Consider the following 18,623-nt stretch of genomic DNA (forward strand, 5'->3'; position numbering starts at 1 on the left):
GCTGTGATTTTGTAAATCCAGGCCCACCACAAGTCCATGGTGCGGTCAAGCAACAGGAGTGGAGCTTGTAGCCCGCCATTTAAATTTCTAGCGATACATCAAGTGAGTGCAGGACCTGAATATGGCAACAAAATCAATGGAATCACTTTTGGTGTGAACGCACAATTAGAGATCCATCAGCGGCTCAAATCCAAACTCCCATTCCATCTTCTCTCCTGATTATCTATGACACTGATGAAGAACAAACTTTCATTAAGCCCATCTTGAATTTTTTGTATGAAAAAAAAAATATTTTCTGTGAATTTATCCTTCAGCTAATCCCTGCTTCCCTAAATCGCAAAAAGCAAACTCTTAGGAGATAGTCGTCCAGTTAAAATAAGAAGATATTTCAGAGAATCTATATCCATCCCAGAGTATTTTGTGGTGCATTACTCTCCTCTAACCTTTCTTGTCTTTGCACATTTTCATTCCATCTTTCACCCTCCTGTCAGAGCTCATATTCTGTTGCCATGAGTGACAAGGAGATGTTTTTTTTCTGCCGGCTGACGTCCATCCAAACATTGTCTTTAGTCACTGCTGTTGACTGAAAGGGGACAACTATTTTGCCCGCCCCATCTCCTCTTGTTATCCATCTCCTCAGTTTAATTTTGACCTATTTTTCTACATTGAGTCAGTCACAGCTCCCACTTCTCACCGTCCTTTAGCAGGTAATAACAAATAGACAGTGATTGTAACAGGGAATTTTGGGGTCTAATTCATGTTTGTTTGCATTCATATGTGCTTTTTGTTTGTGAAAATGGTTGTGCCTTTTTGATTGAATTATTCTTTTTATCACCTCTTGGCACATCAGCATTCTTGTATCATTTGTGTACAGGGACTAATGGATGTTAATTCTATGTTGATTTTACTAAGCTATAAGCATATCCATGTGTTATTAGATCAGCTGTTTTTAGTATAACCTGTTGCCTTTCACTAAAAATGTAGCTCAGTAGATACAAAACTGTGATATTTACCTCAATATTATTTTTTTTTTTATATAAAATACAGAAAGAGCACAAGGAACTCAAGTTTTTGTTTTAAATAAATGTTGGTTCAATGACAAGGTTTAAAGCATCTCATCTCCAAAGTCACCTCAGCGCTGGTCATAGTAATGTTAAGCTGATGATGCAGTATTTTTTATCTTGCCTTGTGTGTTGCTATATCTAAGATGGAAAGAAATAGGAAAAGTCAGATTTAAAAAGTATGTCTGCATCTTATTAAGAGCCCCTGTGAGTGCAGACACCAGGAGGCAGCGCTGTGAGTTAAAAATATTCAAATAGAAAATTGAATAAAAACAAGTATGAAAAAAAGTCATGGCTTTGGAGGCTTAAAAACAGTCAGGTAGGAGCCAGTATTCATCAACTTAGGCTGAAAGCAAACTAAAGTATTAAAATGATGGCAAAATTAGGGACTAATTAGCAGATGCAAATGGACCTCTGTAAATTGAAATAATAACTATATATATATATATATATATATATATATATATATATATATATATATATATATATATATGCAACTCCCCATGTGCAAATATGGTATAAGATTTTGTCATTAATAGCTGTTTAGTTATTATATAAGGTTTGCATGCAGTCCATTTAAAAATATAAGGACATCTTTTTACTTTTTTGGGAGTATAAGGATGTGTATTACAAGCTTTGCAGGCTGCCCATTTCTAATACTATATGACAGTTCTACCATTTGCTTAATGTAACATTACATCCACACAACAGGATAAATATGTTAACTTGAAAGTTTATGTCCTGTAGATGTAACTTGAATTACTAAGGGTATGAAATTACCATAAACATTGAATTAGAAAAGAATCAACAAACACATTTGACAGAACCAAACAAATTCTCTTCCTGTTTTATTTTCGCAAAGATCAAACACTGGAGGCTTTGGGATAAACTTTGAGATGCTTAATTTGCTGAATCTTTTTCTTTTATTGTTAACTAGTCTATATGACTTTCCTACTCTTTGTTTTTATTCTGTCCTTTGTAAACCCAATAGGTTTTTGGTTGAAAGTAGAATTGTCAGTGTTTTTATATGACTTTGTAATTTAACATGCTTAGGCAAATATATTCCTAAGCTGTATCTTCAACTCTAACTGCTGAGCATTGCTGTCTAAAGTTATTATAACAGCTAAAGCCACTCTGTAGGCTGCAGAAGATGCTTTTATTTGTTGCTTGGGAGCATTTCATCCATCATTTCCAACCACTGCCTTTTTTTCTGTGCTTTTATAGGCTATCCACTGTCTAATGCACTTATGAATCTCTGTCCACTCTAGATGGGATCATCCAGGGTCGTTGCAAAACCAGGATTTTCCTCTCTGAGATGGTTTTGCAAGATTTTATTAATTTTTAGAAAACAATTAGTGAGTATGTGCTTTCAGCATGTACAGTAGAGTTTGACATAGCTGTCACACCCTGTGGCTGAGTAGGACAGAGGTCAGTTACTAACCTAGTGACATCTGCTGTCAGTACGATTCACTATTGATGATGGATCTTGACGTGTTTGGGTAAACATGAACTCAGCTGTTAGTCACAATGGTTTGGTTTGGTTGTGAAATATGAAAACAGCCTCTAGCTGTTTTATATGTTCAAGAGCAGCAGGAATGTTTAATTGTTTGTGGTGACTGGTCATTTTATGACTTGGTTTCTTTTAACACTTTTATATCACTTATCTTAGTTATTTCAAAGCATCAGGTTTATTTTTGTGCCTCCTCTATATGTTGCCTCTTGTTTGTCAGATGATGTACAGCAGGTGCAGAGGCAGTACGGCTCTAGTTGGACCTTGGAGAATTTGAAGACTCTCCCTCTCTGTTCCTTTTCTCCCACTCAAACACGGAAATCTCTATGTGTTCAGTCAGTGTCCACAACTGTGGATATGAAGCAGTATTTGGGGTCTGTAGCTGGATTCAAAGAGTGGCTTTATTAAATAATCCACTGACCCACTCATCCATCCTCACATGTCCTTGTTTTTGCCCATTTCACAGTGGAGCTGCAATATCAGCCATCTTTAGAAAAGCCACCCCACCCGGGGTGTTCTCCCTGTCACAATGACAAACTGTTTTTTTTTGTTTTTTTTTAACAGAGAGCAAAGTCAAATTTCGGCCAAACAGATGTGAATTAGATGGACGACATGAAATGCTTTTGAGCAGATGGTGTTTGCTAATTTATATATTTATATAATTTAATATCTAATTTTTGTGTTTTTGTGTGTCTGTTTCTTCTAGGGACTTGGCAGTGATTGTTGCCTCCATTGCCTACAACACCTGGTTCACCAAGCTGTACTGCAAAGACATGCGCATAGTAATTTTTTTCACATCTTTATCCATCACAAACCTTCTTACCACATGCTTTAATCCTCATCTTACAGGTCTGATCTAAATTTTATACAGCATATACTTATCATAGGTACGGATGATTATTTTATCAATTGATTATGTTTTGGCCTTTTATAAATGATATGATTTTGAAATTGAGGCTTAAATATGTACTTTTAACTGATATTTGGTTAAGGACCTTTTTTTCCAAGAAGCACATAAATCACTCCTGGATATATGTTAGCTAATTATACAGCGACTTCTTTTACCATATCGGTTGGTTTCCTTTCACAGACCTGACCAGTAAAGATAGCTCATTGCTTTGCAACGGTATTGAGGTAATAGTCTGAAGTTTTAAAGTTTAAATAAGTTTTTTTATCCTTTGAAAACACAGTTTGATGTGTGCAAAACAATCAATGATGGTGCTGTGAGTTTATGCTGACGAATTTCTTTATTCCATTTACTTTGTCTAATTCAAAGTTACACTTGCAGCAAAACAGACTCTGACCACGGTGTTGCCACACTCAAGAAATTATTTTAATAGATAGTAAACACAATCCATTTCAAATACTTAAAAATTTATCTTTACATCATAAGTAGTAAAATAACTAAATTATAATAGGTTTGTCAATTTGCAAATGCAACATAAAAATGTCTAGAAGAATGTACAAATGTAATGTTTTGGGAATCGCAATTCAACCATATGCCAGAAACTAACTGTTCTATAGAAAAATTCAGAACACGAGAACCTTGTAACAAGTAAAAAGTTCAAAAGCTAATTTCATAAATATAACCGTATGTCATGGTAGTATAGGTATAATTTTGATTCAGATTAATTGTGAAGTCCTATTGCATACACAGTCTGAGTAAATGTTCAAAATGTTGCCATTCAACCTTGTTTGTGATGTAGTTTTTGATTTTGCTGCATTCTAGCTCAGAGATCTGCTTTCAAATCCCAGCTGTTGCCACTCTGTCTTAAAAATCTGTAAAGTTATTTCGTTCAATGGACTTTACCTTATCTTTCTTGGTGCTTAATAACTATTGATAGTAGATACTCTTAAATAATAAAACATGATTAAATGTGTTAAACTGAATTCAATCTGAAAAACTCACACAGAGAGAAAAGATAATTAGAAGAATTTATTGATAAGAAAGTATAGTCTTTGGCGCTCAGACCTCGGCAGGAACATTCATGCTGAATTATGCTTTAACATGCATGAGTAGATGAATGTGAATAGGGATGTTCCCCCCGGGCCTGAAACTGGTGGTGGTTTAATCCGAGCTGGTTGACAAGGTGATCTGCTGGGCAGAATTGTGGGACTAGAAGACTGAGGGAGCTGACGCCGGGGCTTCACTCAGACTCGGGATATAGAGGTCCTGCTCGGTGATGCCGGTACAGTGAAGTGTCCATGATGAGCAAGCATGAAGCGACAGTGGAGAGGAAAAACTCCCCTTTGGGAAGAAACCTCTGGCAGAACCGGGCTCAACATGGTGGTCTTCTGCCGGACCAATGCGATGAGACGAGGGATGGTGACAACTGGGATTAATACTCTCTGATGAGGTTGAGGTGAAGTCGTGTCATGGAGGACGATTCAGCTGCGATGGCGGAGAAGGGGATGGAGGTGGGTGACTTGTCGTCTGGATCGAAATCCGACACTGCGATTGCAGGATAGCGGCTGTGGTGAGATTTGAGGGAGTTTATAAAGTGGAAGCAGGACGCTGATTGGGCTTCGTGGTGGAGTAGTTCAAAGCTGATTGGCTCGCTTCGGAGACGGATCGGCTTCTGATGATGTGAGGTAAGTCAGAGTTTCTTCAATTGAACTTTCGCTAGAGCTTCATTTCAGTGCAAATTGTCACCTTAAATATTTAGGGTAAATTCTACAGTTTTTCTTTAAAAGTGCAACACCATGCTAATTGAAAGCCTTATTTTGACTTTTCCCGCATATTTTTCTGGTCATCATGGCTAAGCAGCTTTACCTTTGTATTGTCTGGCCCTTTAATGCTCTCAATTTATGGGAATAGTTTGGATATCCATATTGATGAGTGAATTGGTGTGGAAGGGCTGTACTGGTATGCTAAGAGTCTTGACCTCAACCTAGCAGAATCCATTTTGACAGAATTTGAGCTGAGAATAACAGCAAGGCCTTTTCATCCAGCTTTATTTTCTGACATCATTGATGCGCCTCTTAACGAAAAGTCAAACTTTCCCATAAGCATTCTCCTTAACTCTGTGCAAAGGCTTTCTATGAGATGTGAAGCAGGTATAGTTCTAAAGAGTGGGTAGTGATTTTATTAAACCACATGGATAAAGAATGGGATGTTGCTCAAGCTCATAGATAGGTAAAGAGAACTGATGCAATACTTTAAGAACACTAATATATTTGTATCTGTTTGTATTGGTTTCCTCATACCTGGATTAGTACAATTATGCCGTACATTTAAATATGTCCACTAGATTTCATTCTGATAAAACAAGAAATCAATGACATGAAGCAAAACCTCTCAATTCAGGAGAGTCATTCTTGTGGCTGCATGCAAACAAATTAATGCAATAGATAATGCAGCATCAGACTGCCTCTGCCTCATTGGGTAATTCATATCTTAATGTTTCCACATAAATTATGTGTCATTGAATTTCCTTTCCTAATTAATGCACGTTCCAAAATTAGGAGCTAATAAAGATTTTATTTTAGACTTTTATCGCACCTAATGCTGATAGTTGGAGCTTCCATTTTGTTACATAACAGTAATTTACACATCAAAGTTTGAGCTTGGCATTGAGCTATTTTTACTGGGACACTTAAATTCTACATTTTGCATTTTTTGTGGATTCTTTTGTAAGGTTCGCTTGTTTATAGTGATTGGGAATTAGGACCCCTTCTCTAGTATTATACTAGAGAAAGCATCCATGGTAACATTTGATTGTGAGGACTATGTAAGCAAAGAAAACCTAAATCATAGAGCACATTTTGGAGAGGATAGCATGCTGACTTCCAGCCTACATATTACTTCTTTATCAATTATTAACGAGGCTTATAGCTTTTTATTTCTCTCTGAGAATAACTTTAAATTCAACTGGTCACCATAAAATATGAACTAACGGGATGAAAGCAGCTTCGATTTCGAGTCAGTTTCTTCTCTCTATTTTCCCATCTGAAACTTAGTTTTCAGTAGGAAAACCTCCTCAACTAGTTTCCAGACATAGCTGTAATTGTTTAATGTTATTTTAATTGTCTAATGGAATTAATTGATCTCTTTTTTTGTCACTAACTGGTTATCTAATTCGTCATATTTAGTGTGTGTTTCATTAAAGCCGATGATTTAAAAAAATGTTTGAGTTCTATAAATCATGATCTTTACTACTTTTTTATGATCATTCGGTCTGTTTAGTTTTTTTCTGTTCTCCCACTAGAGAGTCTCAGCCTTGGATTTTTTTTTGCATTTTTCATCAGGGGTCAGAGGTGGTGGACCAGATTCTGCACACAGTCAGCAAGTCCAATAGTCTGGAGGAGCTGACACTGGAGAACGCTGGACTTAAAGCGTAGGTTTTCACATTCCTTAAAAAAATGCCAGCCTACTCTTTCACCTGTTTTAGTTTAATTTATTTTTGTTTATTAGATTTTCTTTCCAACCTCCTTCATCCCTTCTTTTCTGTCTTTTCTATCTGTTCAGTTCCTCTCGTGTCTCACCTCACACTCCCACTCTCTTACGCTGTCTTAGTTGGCCTGACCTTTCCAGTCTTGTCTCTTCTCCTTCATCTCTGTTTCTCAGCTCTCTTCAGCCCCAGTCTTTCATGCAGTACTAAAGTAAAGCTTCAATAGTGCCTCACGCCCATCTTTTACATGGCTAATGTAGTATTTATCTACTGAGACATACTGACATTTTTTTTTACAATACTTTACTGTCTTCTTGTGGGGAATTAGTGATGTTAACAAAAACAGTAATTCTATAATTTAGTGTTAATTGATCTGGTTTTGCTGCCTTAGGGAAAAATGTAATTTATAGTCCCATAAATGTGCAGGTTTTAAATTTCCCTGGTAGTTAAGGTGTTCAAGTAGAAAAAGCAGTAGGGTCTGGAATAGCAGTGAACCTAAAAAAGCCCTGCCCTCTAAGAATAAAAATGTGCTCTATCCAATTGTTTAGTAGAACAATAAAATACTCTGTCACTTATAAGGGAATCCACTGGCAACCTGAGATGAGATCAACAATCAGTGAAAAAAAGGGTTTGAGTAAAAAAATCCAACACAAATAGTGCAATTTGAGTTTCTGCATTTTATACCTTAGAAAGGTCAACCTTTTGCATTAACTAAATAAATCCAATACTACCTTGGTCATGCAACTTTAGCAATTATTGAACATGCAGATCTGCTTAACTTAAACCAATACATTAAAAAAGCCCTGCAAAGATCAACATTTTGCTGGATTTTATTTCTTTGATATGAATACATTAGGTATGGGGGACATTAGACGGCACAAACAAATAGTGAGCTTTTTTCCTTAAAATTTGAACATTTACTTTATAAATAAAGAATAGCTTGAGAATTTGGTTCTGAATTAATATTTCATCATACAACCATTGTTTCTGGAAACTTTCATATCTGTTTTAAATGGACTCGACTAACTTCCTGTGCCCGTGAACAGGTGCCAACTCATTGTTCGCAATGCCATCAGCAATATCCACATACCATGATCCCCAGGCCACCGTGCTACACAGTGTACTGGGTTAATTTAGTGTTTAGAGGTTTTCTAAGACACATCCTGCTTCACTGCATGAATTTTCATTAGGGCATCCAGATTGTCTCTGTAGTGTAGTGTAAAAAATCATTGCTACCTTGCTGCCACATTTGAAAAGCAAATGGCAGTGTTACCATGTGTATTATGAATAACACATCTAGGTTGTGATACCATTGTCCAAACCTTTGTATTATTCTTCCTTTGTATTTTTTTTTACCCTAATTGTTTCTTCAATGCTATTTATTTCTGCCTGTCGTTTTAACATTTCTGTATGCATTTCTGCCTTATTATGCAAATGAGGAAGGGCTATGTCTTAGAGAGTCAAATTCTGCCCATTGGCCGGTTAGCATGTTACGGCATCGGTCGAATCTACATACCGGCCAAAGATGGCTACCTACATTGAAGTTATCAGTGAGCTGAGGCATTAAGCAACTATTTTTTAAAACAATGCTAACGTTATAAGTTTGGACTTTATTATTTTTCATTTGGACGCTCTGACAGAATATGTTTCAGTTAGCGGCACACATGGACATTGATGTCGACAATGTAGTTGTCGGCAATCTCTTTTCTGTTGCTGTTGTTCACTAAAAGTTTGTTTGAGATCATTTGAGACGAGAACTTTGTACTTTTAAGCGTTACTATATGGCCCATCTACCGATTTAATGCATAATTAAAAAAATTATTTTCAAAGTTGAGAGGACTGTGGCCATCAGCAGACCTCCGAGGGTAACGGCAGCCAGGGCTAACTGCAGCCCGTCCGCAGCGGCCCTCTCTCCGCATAGCGGAGTGTGAAGGGCAGCTGGCTATGATAACAATTTTTTGTTATATTTGGCAAAAAAAATTCATTTGATTTGTGTTTGTCTTACTGTGTTAATTATTATTCCCCCACTAAATGAAAAAAGTCAGAATTTATTATTATCTAGAGACTATTAATAACAGGAGGTTAAATGCTGCCCCAGACTAGCCGAGCGTATGGTGATGTCACGAGTATGCTTCGTGTTCCCATTCTCCCAGAGTCCACGCTTTCCTGTGTTCTTCTCAAGAACATACTTGGCGAGGACACGAGTCCATACTCACGTTCTTATGAATTGAGAAATGGCCAGTGACTCCAGACTCTCCTCTCCTCCTGTAGATTCGAACGATGCAGTAAAATGCTAACCAACCAATGGGCAGAAGTTGACTCTCTAAGACACAGCTCTTCCTAATTTGCATAATGAGACAGAAATGCATAAGAAATGTAAAAACAACAGGCAGAAATAAATAGTATTGAAGAAATAAATTGCGTAAAAAATACAAGGGAAGAATAAAACAGACTAAAATATTATTACATGCACACAAATAAATACTTAAAATAATAAGTGAGTAATAAATAAAGTTGAAGATTATAACAGACAATAAATAAATAAGTTAATTATTACAAAGGTGAATCAATAAAGAAGCTAATTAAAAGAGCTATATATACATTTATGTCTCACTGTAGGATTTAATTTCTACCTACATTTATTTGTTCATTTTATTTTCTGGGGCAATTAATTGTATGCTTATTTATTAATTGAGCCTTTATTTATTTCTGTATTTATTTTTAAATATGGTAGAGCTGGTCCTCCATATACCATCACTATGCAGACAACAAAAGCTATACATTAAAATGTCAACAGGTGACTATAAACCCTCTCCAAGTGTGAGATAAATGCATAGAAGGAATCCATCATGGATGTGCCAGGATTTTCTTCAGCTAAATAAAAAAAAAACAAAAAAACTGAAGCAATAAATTATAGACCAAAGTAAAAGCATGTAGAAGTTACCACACAGCTTCAGTTATTACAGCTAAAAACCAATCAGGCTTTAAATCTGGGTGCAGTGATGGACCTGAAACCTCCAAAGGCTCATAAAGATAGGAATAAAATCAGCTTTCTACATCTAAAGAACATTTACAGGATTAAATGAGCCTCAACAGGATGTTGAAAAACTGAATTCATGTGTTCATCTTTAGTAGAGTTAATCACTCCACAATGATAAGTTCTTGAGCTGCACCAATCTAGAACAAATTCCCAGATAGCAGGGAAAGTGCTGAATCCCTAAGTGCTTTAAATCAAGTTTTAAAACCAATTTCTTTATAACGACATTTTACTGTGCTGGCCGAGCATTACTAGTTCAGGTTTGTACTCCAACTTCCTTTCATGCTATTGTTGAATAATTTATTTTTCGTTTTTTAATAATTATTTTATCACTTATTCATGCTTATTAATTACTTAATTGCCTTTATACCACTGCAATGTACTTTTCTTTTTGTTTCCTAATATTTCCTTTTATGTTCAGTGCTTTAAACTTTCTTTCTACTGCAATGCGCTTTATAAATATAGTATGTAGATAATATCTAAATGAAGTTGCTTTACTTAGAAAATTGATTAACCTTTTTCTCTGCTTTACAGATTTGTTTTCTAGCTGAGCACAGCCTTGTTTGAAAATAGGTCCAGCTTTCACATGTGGTGCAAGACCAAGAATTGATTCCTTTCTTTTCAAATTCTGCAGTCTTCTTGACCTTTTTAGAAAAAGGCTGTTGTCACATTTCTTGGCTTCACCTTCTCTGTGAAGAGAGATGTCCAGAATCTGACATAAGGAGATTTTAAGAGAACATAACACTGAAACCTGTAGGTCGGACTGCAGGTATAGAAAAAGAGAATAAATGGTTAATAATGAAGTGCATGTGATTTTCAAATTTAAAGAATGAACACAAAATGTATTAATCACAGACACTTGATTGAGGACACAATATTGTTAAAAGACGTTTATTTCATTTATTTTAAGTCTTTGCAGACGCGCGATTTTGAAATGCTTATTTGTAATTGATTTGTTATGGCACTCGGGGATGAACAGTCTATACAAAAGTGTTGGCAAACAGCAGCCATGGATGGGCATTAGTATTCATTCAGAGTTAAGTCTTTGGCAAGCAGACAAATATAACCTTCCATGACGTCCTTTAATCTCTGTGAGAAATGTTTGATCTCTTAGTTGCTGTGCTTTTACATTATGAAAGTTTACATCTACTTTCTAGTTTGTGTTTACTTAATGATTAAAACTGTAACTATGCTGCAATGAACTCTCTGCAGTTGGGTCAATATATGAGGAAACTTTTTTAAAAGAAATTTGATTCACCAAAAGTGTTTAATATAAAACAGAAGTGTCTCCCTTTTCCATGTTTTGCAAGGAGCTAAAGTCCGTCTTTTACTGTTCCTCTAAATTTTTGAAAATAAAAATAGATTTAAATCGACTTCAGTTTAATAATGGCTTTTTTAAAATTCCATTGACCTTGAACATAAGAAAGGGGGATCTGAGAAGTCTTGACAGATTAATTCAGTCACTGACAGCAATATGTAACCTACAGTTTTTGCCCAGTGAATCCAATTTCCTGTTTCTCCTGCCCTCTCCAGGGATTTTCCACAGAAGATGGCGTCGGCTTTATCAGAGAACCCAGCCTCGGTGATTCACTCCCTCAATCTGGCTCATAACACACTTGACAACCAAGGTAGCGACTCAGTGAACTCATATTCCCTCCCACTGACTCCTCTCTGTGGGCGCATCCTATTGTTTTTTAGCTATTACTTGAGCAAAGCCTTTGTTTGCTTTCAAAGAACTCTGAATCGATCCCTGTCCTTGTAACTCCTTCACTCTCAGTGGTTCTTTTATCTGTCTTCTATGGTATTTAATTATAAGTTGTTCTTATGATAGAAAGGCATTTTTTTTTCTTTTGTCATCACAGCTTGAACTTGTTTTTCTCTATGTGTACAAATATCTTTTTCTCTAACTACTTTTTTGCTGCATACTGAAGTGATACATTCAAAAGGGTGACACCTACTTACAAAAATATTACTTCTATTTCCAGTAAAAAATATACAGTAATTTCTAATAAAACAAAAGTTCAAATTATTACACTGTCACAAGACACATTTTTAAGTCAGTATCTTATAGAATTATTTTTCTTAGTTGTTTTGTTTTTAACAGTTGCATGATGTGAAAGCACCTGCTCGTTTCCTTCAATTTTGAAGCTAAGTTATAACTAAACAAAACAAATAATACCTAAATGAACAAATAAAATATTTTTGCAGTTTTGTCAACAATATTAATGTAAAAAATAGCCTGAATTTAATGATAAAGGTCCCCTGTGTGGTAAATTACATTGCAAGATCACACAGTTAATTGGCATGATTTTTTTTAACATTTTTAAAAAGCACCACTGTGTTTTCTCTGCTGATAAAGGTTTTAACCTGGATGTGGGTAACAAATCCATTTTTTTCTGATCAAACCTGAACCCTACAGCACCAACTGCAATGCAAAGTGTTGTCCTTCTAACAAATGATGAGTAGAAGGGAAAGAGGGGCTGATGTAACAGAGATGCATTAGCAGGAAAAAAGCAGCACTTCAATAGTTCTATGCTTTAAATTGTGTGAAGTAATTGTCTTCTAATCTTTTTTCCTTTTCAAATCAAAGTAATAAAAAAAGTAGTTTGGTCATCGAAACTTGCATCATAATGGAAAAGTTTAGCCAGATTTAAGATCTGATTATTAGAAAAGTAGTTTTTTACATGTATGCTGCTAATGGTGGTAAGAAGGGTAAAATCTGCAACGTAATAAATATAAAAGGAATATGTAAGGGCTCTGTTTCAGAAAGCGGAATTAGTGAGAACTAAGATACATACTTGGGTCTGTATCTGCCTATCCTGTCTTTTTTCAGTTTCAGTTTCCTGAGTCAAGTTGCCACAAGTGACTCCATAAACCAACTCCTTTCTTCAGCCAGAATCAGTATTTCAATTAAATAAGATGCATTCAGATCAGTCATATGACAAAAAAGTAGTTGTGCTGCATTTTTTTTTTTTTTTTTATTATTATCTTGGATATAAACTGTGCTGTACAGTAACAGTACAGATGCCCATCTGGTCCATTGCAATCTATGAGCTGATGACAAATAATCTACAATGTCAGCTCCCTCCTTTAGCTGAGAGGACAGTGCCCCCAGCTAATGTGCAGATGAAGGGGTTTCAATCCTTATTAAAGCGATAATTAAAACTGATCAGAAAAATATTTTAATTTCACCTGTTTGTCTGTTTTTTCATGTTAAGTCCTGAGCAAAGGTTTAACTTCTTAAATATTATTAATTGCATTTTTGCATTTAGTCAGAAATGCTGTGTAATTCAGCAGGTAAAGGGTAAACATAGTAAAACCTTAGAAGTGTATGTTGTCTGATTTAACTGTTTTTCCATTTTGTCTTGATTACCTGCTAGGTTTTTTTTTTCATCTGCTGGGTTATACCTAGACACATATTTTAAGCATTGTTTTATTTAGTTATGATTGCAAGGACATTGATTTCCATTTTTCTTTCTGACCCAACCCAGATCCCCATTTGCAGCCTTATTCATAACAAATACATAACTATCCCTACCTCTAGTGTTAACTCAATGCTAGAGATAGAGATTACCCCCAACCCAGAATAGAAAAAGAGGGAGGTAAGGACCTGTAAATCTTCACAGTGTGCCGTATTACTGGGAAAATGGCCTTGCACTGTCCCTACATGGTAACAAAATGCTTCCGCTCACATGCACATGTTTTTCTGTGTTAAATAAGCATTATGTTGAAGATATAACTTTAATTCTCTGTCAAATAACACTCGCATAAAGACTTGGCTCCATACTAAATATTCTTTTTTTGCAACAGCATCAATCTTTTTGTGTTTGTTTTGATAATTTCTCATATGCTGTCATTAACATTTTAACTTCCACTGACAAGTCATGCACACTTTCAGGCTTTTTATTTCCTCTTGTTGCCATAGTGGATTTTGTTTTCTGCAGTCAATTGATGAGGCCTTCTTACACACACATTTTTGATTACATCTGGGCTGACCTAACTCATTTAGTGTATGTTACTCTTCTGATATCACCTGTTTTGAAACCAACTCACTTACCAACTTACTCAGGGCATCTGCTCTTAACTTTACATTTTACTTTAGACGTAGTTAAACCCACTTTCTGAAAAGGGGCCCTGATGTGGATTTTGAGGGTGCTGCCATTGTATTCTAGTTTAGTAAACTAGCCCCACCTGCCTGCGGCCAAAATAATTTTTGCCTGCGAGTTGGTCTAACCTCGATCAATGCCCCAGGCCCTAAATCTGACGGGCCAATCACAACGCAGAGATGTATTTTGAATGTCTGCATGAAAAGCGGGCGGGGTTTTGAGGGCGTGATGACAAAGCTGCACAATTTAAGATAATTTGAGGCAAGAATATTATAATTTAAAGTGTCACTATATGGTCCATTTAATGATTTAATGCATAAAAAAATAAATAAATTTCCGAAGTTGAGAGTACCGCGGCAACCAGCGGAGCTCCGAGGCTAACGACATCCAGGGCTAACCGCAGCCAGTCTGCAGCGGCCCTCTCACTCAGCATAGCCGTGTGTAAAGGACTGCATGCTCTGATGGCAGTTTTTGATTCAGCTTTGGAATCAGTTTTGGAAGGATTAGACTTGGGGTTTTCGTTGAAACGTGAGCAGGAAGAGGCTCTATGCTCATTCATTTTTGAAAGAGCCGGTTTACCGACAGACTGTTTGTTTATACTCCCCCACCAGCTTTTTGTCACGCTTACTATGTCACAGTCAGTTGCACTTATTGGTCAGAGCGTTAGCATATAGGTACAGACATGGTTTGAAAAACAACTGGTTGTTCTCATCAACTATCTTCCGATGTCTCATTCATCGGGGCCAGACTAAATAACACCTTTCATCTCATTTAGTCTGGTTTATCAGGCTAATTGTATTCATCCTCATTTGACTCAGTCAGACCCTTTATATGTTCAACTAGGAGCCCAGTTCACTATTCGTCTCTAATGTTATTTTGTTGGGTAAATCTTCAGAGCCATTGCCTTGGATGACCCTCTGATCTGTCTGCCTTGGCAGAGCCTCAGCACATTCTAATCCCTTACAATCTAATATCCTTCCATTGCTTACCGCTATGAGAAAATGGTTTTAGGCTTTGTTTAAGCCAGAGGCACTATGCATGCACAACGCCATCCCTCATTAGCTAATTTATGCCCCACCCCCTTCCCTCTCCCTCCATCTGATACTCGTCACTTCTGTTCGCCTCAGTGGATTCCTTGTGCTCACACTTATCACCCCCTGGTGTGTCGGCATGTGTTTATGAGTATTGACAGTGTTCAGGCTTTTTTTATTGTGAGCATAAACACAACACAAAAGCAGCCACTAAATAAGATTAATGATCTGAAAACTGATTATCACAGGGTGATAAAACATCCATATTTAAAAATATTTCTTTTTAATAATCACAAAGCATTTTGTACCCTCATGATTGCAACAAAAAAGGATGAATAACATTTTTTATTAGATACATGTAACTTACCTAAGCACATTATCTGCATGTAGGCTCACCACCCATCCTGCATGAGGGCAAAAATAGATAAGAAAATAATTTGTATTCCTCTGATCATTAACATTTAAAAGGTATGAAAAGGTATTTACCCACTTACAGGTTTACCCTGTTTTGATTTTTTTTTATCATACTGAAATCTATCAGGTCATAGAAACTATTTCAATAAGTAATTAAGTTAATATTATTATATATCCAAAGTTTTTAAATCATGACTTTGTTCATTCTTACATGTATAAAAACACAGTATCTAAGTGCAGACTTTGGTTAGGCCGCTCTATAACATTGTTATTCTCCTTTTTCTTTTTTTTCTTCTTCTTATTTTTGAGCTGATAAAAGAGAACTTGTTTTGGGTAATTTTCCTTTTGCATAACCAGACTGTGTTTGGGCTTCAGGCCCTATAACTATAGCTCTGCATTTTCTTATTGGATATTTTAGTCAAAAGCAAAAATCTAAATTCCAGCAATCATTGCAAGTTGCCAAGATCGTAAGGAAGAAAGCAGATCGAATACTTATACTACCACAATCATGCTGGAAAGTCACTATGATGATCTGGTACTGAGATACTGTTTTAGTTTTAGGACAATTGTACCACGACACACATCTTCCAAAAACAGTTGTCTTTGATGCGCTTATTATTTGTTATAAATCTTATGAGTAATATATATATATATATATATATATATATATATATATATATATATTTTCTTATTTATTTTTTTTTTTTTTCTGACAGATGTGATTTTATGTTCCTTTTGGTCAGCTGTGGTTTGACCTTTGAACTATGGACATTGTTTTGCCCAGTTTCTGTTTTATATGTAAACCTTAAATGTTGAACCTAGCTGAGAAAAGAAGATACTGATTGATTTAATGTTATTTAGGTAACAATCACAGTTGAAAATGTACTTCGTATTTATTTATTCTGGTTGTCTGTATTCAAAAAACCCACATGGTAGCTTTCACAGCACTCTGTGTTTCTGGTGTTTTAAAAAAATCACATCTGATACATATATGACATACTAGGGTTTTTCAGATCCACTACATAGCATTCCTTCCTTTGGAATACAAAAATGCTCTGTTTTCATTAAGATTTAAAGACAAAGGCAAATATTCAAAGTTAATAAGTCTGCCTTCTCTGTGTTTAATATCAGTCATCTTTATTTATTAAATTAGCACCGTTTCTCATATTTGCTCTTTTTCCTCACCTCCCTGTGTTCATCCAGGAGTCTCCAACCTAATTCAACAAGTCTGCCGGCTCAACAAAGGCTTACGCCTCCTCAATCTCTCCAAGACTTCTCTCTCCTCCAAAGGTAGGGACATTAGGCTCTTGAATCTAACCTTGTTCACAAGGACATCAGTGTCTTTTCTTAAATGTAATGAGAAGTAGCACAAAGTGAAAAAAAATAGGTTTGTTACTGTTCTCCATCAATGTCGGAAACACTTTTGATCTGCCCTTTTGTCATGCAGATAAACAGACCCATGGATGCATAATTCAGACTCAAAATGATATCCAGGTCAGGATTTTAAGCAGTGTATTTTATTTATTTATTTTTTGGCTCTAATGCCTACATGGGATTCACTGTAATGCAGTGTTCCAGTTGCTTTTATCCCTGACATCATGACAAGTAACAAACAGAATTATTGATTCAAAAGGATTATATGTGTATTAAACTAAATCCACATAGATTCCTGTTATAAGCTAACATTTTCTGATTGTTATATTCCAATTTTTCCATCTCTTTCGCATTAATGGATGTATTAATATACCTTTAATTATTTTCACATAACTGTAATAAACAGTTGCTCAGCTATTAATGAGAACAGTGAGAGCATTTTTGTTTTCACTGATTCATATATATATATTTTGATATAAGACCAATCTATCTAGTCTGTCTGTCTGTCTGTCTGTCTGTCTGTCTGTCTGTCTGTCTGTCTGTCTGTCTGTCTGTCTGTCTGTCTGTCTGTCTATATCTATCTATCTATCTATCTATCTATCTATCTATCTATCTATCTATCTATCTATCTATCTATCTATCTATCTATCTATCTATCTATCTATCTATCTATCTATCTATCTATCTATCTATCTATCTATCTATCTATCTATCTATCTATCTATCTATCTATCTATCTATCTATCTATCTATCTATCTATCTATCTATCTATCTATCTATCTATCTATCTATCTATCTACCGTATTGTGGTTCAGGTTACAGCTTGGATCTTGTAGTTTCTCCTTAAAAGTACTTTATTCCATTTTACCAAGGTAATGGAAAATGTCTGTGGTCTTGAAAAAGTATCTTTTAAGAACCTTTAAAGATGAATGCAGCATTTTGTAATTCTTCCTGTAACATCCACAATATCACAACATGGGATAAAATGTATTATTTTATCCAAATTCCATAGGAAAATGAATATTTTTAAAAACCTTAAAGCCTTCCTTTTATATTTTCAGATAAAGGATCATGTTTAAAATCAGTTTTGGTTAATTAAAGAAGGATGAAGTTTAACTTTAACCACAGTCTATGACTATTTGATTATTGAAAACAGATGTTTTCAAAAAGTCCAGATTCCATAAAAAAGAAAAACTATGAATAGACCTTTCATTTTTTTTTGGCCAGATTTGCTGATGCCAGCATTGATTCCAAAGCCTAAAAATATAAGGATAATATTTTATTTTCTGTTCTAAACATTAAAATAAGAATTCCAAAAGTGGACATTACTAAAAAAAAATGTGTTAAATACTTTGAATTGATGCTATTAATCTAATGTTAACTTAACCTTGGTGTCAATTCAATTAAATTCAGTTTATTTATATAGCGCCAAATTCACAACACATGTCATCTCAAGGCACTTTACAGTTCAACCAGATCATACAGTCAAATTGATACAAAGTTTTCTATCTAAGGAAAACCAGTTGATTGCATTGGCTCATTGACTCAAATACAATCCCTCACACTAAGCATGCTTGTAGCGACAGTGGAGAGGAAAAACTCCCTTTTAACAGGAAGAAACCTCCAGCAGAACCAGGCAGTGTCAGTCATCCATAGTGTACAGCATAATTTTCTCACTGCTTTAACAAGACGTCCTCT

At 35.5% G+C, this 18,623-nt stretch overlaps 1 protein-coding gene across 5 annotated transcripts in view; it reads left to right on the forward strand.

Annotated features, from left to right (window-relative positions):
• carmil3 (capping protein regulator and myosin 1 linker 3) overlaps nt 1-18,623 on the forward strand; it is a 146,095-nt gene that overhangs the window by 56,961 nt on the left and 70,511 nt on the right. For all 5 annotated transcript variants that reach the window (XM_038300486.1, XM_038300490.1, XM_038300491.1 and 2 more), the window contains exons 9-12: nt 3,278-3,353; nt 6,820-6,908; nt 11,533-11,627; nt 16,754-16,840. In XM_038300486.1, coding sequence (XP_038156414.1) covers nt 3,278-3,353; nt 6,820-6,908; nt 11,533-11,627; nt 16,754-16,840 — 347 coding nt within the window. The remainder of the gene's footprint in view (nt 1-3,277; nt 3,354-6,819; nt 6,909-11,532; nt 11,628-16,753; nt 16,841-18,623) is intronic.

The sequence above is a fragment of the Cyprinodon tularosa genome, unplaced genomic scaffold (assembly GCF_016077235.1).
Source record: "Cyprinodon tularosa strain WSP-4 unplaced genomic scaffold, ASM1607723v1 ctg45, whole genome shotgun sequence".
In the NCBI taxonomy this organism is placed as follows: Eukaryota; Metazoa; Chordata; class Actinopteri; order Cyprinodontiformes; family Cyprinodontidae; genus Cyprinodon; species Cyprinodon tularosa.